The sequence below is a fragment of the Sceloporus occidentalis genome, unplaced genomic scaffold (genome assembly GCF_023333645.1).
Source record: "Sceloporus occidentalis isolate IW3139 unplaced genomic scaffold, rSceOcc1.0.p SCAF_15, whole genome shotgun sequence".
Taxonomy (NCBI): Eukaryota; Metazoa; Chordata; class Lepidosauria; order Squamata; family Phrynosomatidae; genus Sceloporus; species Sceloporus occidentalis.
Window position 1 is genome coordinate 4,171,404 of NW_028316995.1, and position 5,958 is coordinate 4,177,361.

Sequence of the window (5,958 nt, forward strand, 5' to 3'; positions counted from 1 at the left end):
TTATATTTTGGGCATGAACTGCTTTGATTAGTTTATTCTTGAGCGCCATCTCAACATGGCATATGCCTGTCAGATTCCTGACCACATCCTAACCACACACACACACACACGTTGAAGCCAAGTCACAGCTTTGTTCAGTCTAACACAAAACATGCAAGGGGGAGGGTATTGTGATGTGAACGCACCCAAGACCTACTGATGCTCAGCGAGTGCCGCTGAATGAAAAACCAGAATTTAAAAACAAAAAAATTCGGAAGAGTTTTCTTGAGGGTGGCGTGTTTAAACCCATGCCATTTTTTGCATTATTTTTATACCGTTGTAAATACTTTGGACCTGGCATGGCGCACTCCAAGTACACACTGCCACATTGTAGGATAAATTATTGCACAGCACTCTTACAACCACAGCAATTTAACACTCCAACATACACTTCCAGAATGGGCCAACCACAACATGTAAGCTTGCTAGACATACACCCGCTATTCTTCAAAACAAGCCACAGTAAAGGAAGCCATAATAAATTTTTTATTGGAAAACAAATATACAACTTGGAATGGATTTGAGGCAAATTTGTGCCATAAGCAGGATATTCTGGGGAAAAAAAAAGCTAAAAAAAGTAAACCTTTTACTGGTGTATGAGCTCACAACTCAGTAACTTAATGCGCTGCAAGCTCTTCAGTGAAAGTGGGTAAAGGAAGAGAAACAAAAGTTTAAAAGCATAGTGAAGATGTACACAGGACAGGAGCAGAGGAACAGAGGGAGAAAGGGAAAATGTGTACAAGTTCCTGGGTATATCAGTTTTGCATTAGTGCAACATAAGTTCAGTATTGTTAACTATCTGTAGTTTAGTTGTTTACTCCACATTCCAACAAGCATACAGGTTACTTGAAGAAATCCAATTTTATAGGGAAGATAGAAAAAAAAAAAAAAAAAAATCTAGATGCTCCATGTCAGAACAAAATTCATCAAGCTAATATTTGCGCACTATGGGCTTAGAGGAACTCCAAAGTAAGCCACATGCAGCTTGTTACTTGATCACCTTTCCATGGAAACAAATTTAAGACAGTGACAGTAATATGGGAAACATGAATGAAATTCTAAATTACTATACATGCATTCTTGACAGTAAGGGGAAACATTTTACAGATAAGTTACAAACAAGAAAGGCAAATAAACATCTTTGTACAAGATTTAACACATTCTGTACAGTCTTCACTTTGCCGTCATCATTTGTACAAATTCTAGAAGAGAGAAGAAACACATTACAAACAGAGTACCACAACATGGTCAAGACAGCATACAGCAGATAATCACTTCTAAATGAACTGGTCATAGTGGTGTGCAGTGGGATTTGAGGTTCCCAAACTGGATTAAGTTTGTGTTTGGGCATTTTTATACAAACATCTGTAGGATATTTATCCACGTTATGTTGGGGAGGGCAGCTGATCTTTACATGCTTCCAGCAAGGAAACTCCTCATAAATTTAAGATTAGGCATATACACCCCATTTTATTAATTGGGTGTGAAATTTCAAGAAAAGTTTCAAATATCAGCAGACAACCGAGGGCTAGCCATGAAGGTTCTCAGCTATCCACCACTACATGAAAAGCCCTGTTGTACAAACCAGCAGCCTCAGCACCTGTATATTACATGCTAGGACAACTCCAGGAACTGTCGTTTAGCATTGGCTTGCAGTGCCACAGCATGTCAGACCTACAATGTCAATTACACAATCCAATGTAAACGCACTTTCCACAGTATTTGCTTCGCCAGACTTATTGTTTGGACGATTGTACTTTTTGATATTTTGGAAAGGCTTCTACATTTGCCGAAAGATCAAAAAGAGGAATGTTTTCATTTAAGCAATCTTACCTTCGTAATTTACTTGACCATCTCCATCAATATCTGCTTCCCTGATCATTTCATCAACCTCTTCATCTGTTAACTTCTCACCAAGATTTGTCATCACATGACGGAGCTCTGCGGCACTTATATAGCCGTTCCCGTCCTACAAATAGGGTGGGACAGTATAAATAGACCAGAAGTCTTATCAGCAATTTGCTGGCTTAAGCAGGGTATTTTGCATGGAGTTTGCATATTGGTTAGGCAGGCAGCTAGAACGTGTGCATTACGTTCTGGTCAATTGAATGAATGTTGCACAAGCTTTTAGTAATCACGTTACAGAGTATAGTTGCCAAATATCAACATTCCACAATCTCTCTAATCCCAATATTTCTGACTCCACTTGTGGAAGTTACCACGTAACTATGCCAATGGAGGCTCTGGACTCATTGCACAAGGCATGGAGGCAGAACAAGTTTTATCACCCCAAGATTAGGGAAGCAAAGCCATTGCAATGTTCGTGAAGCTGTCACAGATCAGTACAGATTGTCACTTCATATATAGTGCATCTTCATTCAGAAAGATTTTGGAATGATTCTAAATGTGCTGAATCCATTTTGTAGCGAGTTACCTTATCAAACACACGGAATGCTTCTCTGATTTCTTCTTCACTGTCTGTATCTTTCATTTTTCTAGCCATCATTGTTAAGAATTCTGGGAAATCAATAGTCCCATTACCTGTGGAAGACAGCATCAAGTAAGCTCAATGCCCTGGAGGGTGGTCAATGACAAATAATTAAGTAACAGTGCTCACCATCTGCATCTACTTCATTGATCATATCTTGTAATTCTGCTTCTGTAGGGTTCTGTCCGAGCGACCGCATAACTGTGCCAAGCTCCTTTGTTGTGATTGTGCCGTCACCATCCTTGTCAAATAGCGAGAAGGCTTCTTTAAACTCTGCAAGACAGGAGGGAGAAGTCATACAAGGTCTTGTGTCACATTAAGCAATTTGTAGAATGTGCTTTGACAAAACCATGCATCGGTGCCATGTATCCCATACCTGCGATCTGCTCTTCTGTCAGTTGGTCAGCCTAAGAGTGGGAAAAAAAAAACAAAAGAATCAATAGTGTTGCCAATACACGATTCAGTAGTAACTTTAGTTAAAAACCTCACATGCAAGACCAAGTAATCTTAGAACACTGGTGTTGTAGAGCTCCAGATGACCATGTGTGACCGAGGATATCTTTCCTCTAACCTTTTAATACCTGGAAAGCAGTATTACAGTGTCTCAAAATAACCCTTCACTAAGGTGGAATGATGCAAAAAGTTATTAGTTTTCTTCTGCTCGCTCAGCAGTTCAACTGGCACAATACACCCACTTTTCATGTGCTGTAGGAACTTGAACATTGCCTGCTTCTCATTCCATTAGCCCACCATCTGAGGACCATAACTGACGCAAGGCTGAACGCAGACCAGGGCACAGCAAATCCTGCACACACCACTAAAGGATTAGCGACAAGTCTCAGGAAATAATGTTCAAATAATCTTCACTAACAGACTGATTGATGTCTTATCACTAGGAATAAGTCCAAGAATTTTAATAAAAGCTTCACATATCCTAGGCTGGAGTAGTCGTAGCACATGATTGAGAAGCAGTACAATCGCTATACAAATCTTCTGATGTGCAGACTGGCAGCTGCCTGGTGTTAAACTGACACATATTAATGTCATCTCAAGAGGATGAGCAAACAAATCAGCATGATCTTGTTAAAAAAAAAAAACTCTTGGAACTTTTTCAAGTGCATGAGTGAATGGAAACAAAGGTTGACAACGTGCCACAGTGGCATTTGGGAATACACTTGTTTGACTGTTCAATTGGCCATGGATTAACACATTACAATGAATGATGCTCTGGATTTACTTACTATGAGAGCCTAAAATGTGTGGCTTCAGGGGATGGAGTGGCTAGGTTTATTACAAGCTGTAAATCTGGCTACCGAGCTAGTACAAGCTATGTATTTCTCAAACGAAGCAACTTTGTTGGTTGATCAGTGAAATTGTTTTTTAGACACAGATTAAGACACTATACAATTTATGGCAGCTGTGGCACTACTGGCACACACCGCTATTACCAAAGTTGAACAATGACATGTGTCCATGGTATATGGCGGGTTTTTAATGTATGGTTCATATCACATGGAAGTCTGGGCTTAGTATCCAGCCACAAAACCCAAGAGCTGCCAACACTACTGCACTGCTAAGTAATGTTGCACCAAGTGACCCTTACTGATCAGCCAGCAAGGCTTACGCCAAGTAGAGGTGGTGCCCAGCAAGTGAAATACTATGTGCCAGGATGGAGTTGCTAGTTGCCATGGCATGTGTATACATTAGAGAACCCCCCACCCCCAAAAAAAACAGGTTTGTTACAACCCATGACCTGTGAAGTGCAGTGAAGTTAAAATGTAGGATTAAAAGGCAGGCCAGTAAGCAGCTGCCTGTAGCTTGTGGTCTGCAAGTAATTAGCTATGAAACAGTCTACTGGCTTATCTGTATATTATTGTAAGCACAACTCTGCACCCCTAAAAAGACTAAACATGCTACAAGAGTCTGTGTCACATGACAACACTTAGACATAGAACTAGTGACAGCACCACCATGAACATAAGCATAGACTGCATCACAAGCTTGGATGCCTGCCCAAGTATGATTGGCAATTCCATAGCTTTTCATGGATGTTTGAGGAAACACCTAGTTTTTAAGAGCTTGAATGGAGTGTTGGTTACAACCGAATAGGTTTCACCAGCTCCTATGACACAAACTACAGTAACAGATGGAGCACGTGCCTACAATAACGTCAGAGTCAAACAGAAAAACCCACACCTACAAGTCTTGACATTACAAGACACATGCCTAGGTTTCAGGTTCAGAGACCAGTTGCAGTGCATAAGACTTTTCACTGCTGACAGTTTAAGGAGGTCACCAATCTATACTGCAAGCTCCCTCTCTAATGCCCTCAGGCACTTTCAAGGCAGTGAATGCTTACTTACATGACTATATTAATTCCACGCTAACAGACTGGGTAGTTTTGGGTTGACAAATTACTTGCGTGCAGAACATTGAACAGCTGATGAGAGCTGTGTGGGGTTATGCCTTTACATTTTTAAAAACCAAATCAATAAAACTCAAGACATTAGAGATGCTGTACAACATACAAAAGGTTGTGACCTCACCAGAGCGTTACGCAAATAAACCTTAGTACATCTTTTCTCTGAGTGTTTGACACAAAAGCAGGTGCTGATAGATTGTTGCCATAGTTTGTGGCAAAACAATAACTGCATTGCATGACTTCTGGGCATTCAAACAGTATTGGGAACGTTGTTTAACGAAGTGTTAACCCAGCACAGGGGGTAAACGGCACAATTGAGGTATATTTGAGACTGGCTCCAAGCCACAGAACTTTGAACCATGAGCAATCTTACCTCAAATATTCCAGCCTTAATCTATGCCGTTTCTTCACTGGCATATTGTTAGATTCTACCCCATGTTGACTGATAAGAGGTTCATCTAGTTTTATGGAATTAAGACTTTCCTGCCCAAACTGCTACTGGGCTCAGCTAACCATTTGCATTTTTTTCCCCTTAAAGAAAAAACCTAGTTAGATGCACGACAGGTGTAGGTGGTTTGGGAATAAAACTAAGCATTTATTGCCATTCAGTTTAAGGCCTTCCATGAATAAATAAAGCAGATAGTCTGGGCAAGTATGCAATACCTTGAGGCCTAGACTTTGGTGCACCAATGAATGCTAAGCTTTCAGGATCCAGAGACGGATTTGGCTAGATAGATTTTTCTTAGAAATAAGGCCCACCTATGGGAATATGCCAAATAGACAAATGGGACACCAAGTCTTTAAAGTGATTTATGGTACTGTAACAGGACTTCCATTTTGTATTTGCACAAATGCTGGATTTTTAGAGTTTTCTTCTACATGGAATGCCCATAAACTGATGGTGCTCATTCCTATGAGCAGGATATGCACCACCTGCTGGCTTTACACCAGTAGCGATCACTATGCTTATGGGAGAGAAACATACATTAGAAGCAGGCTAACCACCTTG

The 5,958-nt window shown here is 40.5% G+C and overlaps 1 protein-coding gene across 1 annotated transcript; it reads right to left on the bottom strand.

The window, feature by feature from the left end:
- Nucleotides 1-1,212: 1,212 nt before the first annotated feature.
- Nucleotides 1,213-2,741, bottom strand: LOC149303163 (calmodulin-1-like). Its single transcript, XM_089481463.1, has 4 exons — nt 2,657-2,741; nt 2,474-2,580; nt 1,873-2,008; nt 1,213-1,241 (listed from the first exon to the last, which is right to left on the bottom strand). The coding sequence occupies exons 1-4, from the start codon at nt 2,724-2,726 to the stop codon at nt 1,213-1,215; spliced, it is 342 nt and encodes a 113-aa protein (XP_089337589.1). The 5' UTR covers nt 2,727-2,741.
- Nucleotides 2,742-5,958: the final 3,217 nt, after the last annotated feature.

What these genes read in the sequence shown, in the direction of transcription:
- LOC149303163 (XM_089481463.1), bottom strand. Translation starts at nt 2,726, where the DNA reads ATGCGGTCGCTCGGACAGAACCCTACAGAAGCAGAATTACAAGATATG. An exon ending in CATTCCGTGTGTTTGATAAG is followed by an intron (nt 2,009 to 2,473) that starts GTAACTCGCTAC and finishes CCCTATTTGTAG; the next exon opens with GACGGGAACGGCTATATAAG. An exon ending in TGGTCAAGTAAATTACGAAG is followed by an intron (nt 1,242 to 1,872) that starts GTAAGATTGCTT and finishes TCTCTCTTCTAG; the next exon opens with AATTTGTACAAATGATGACG.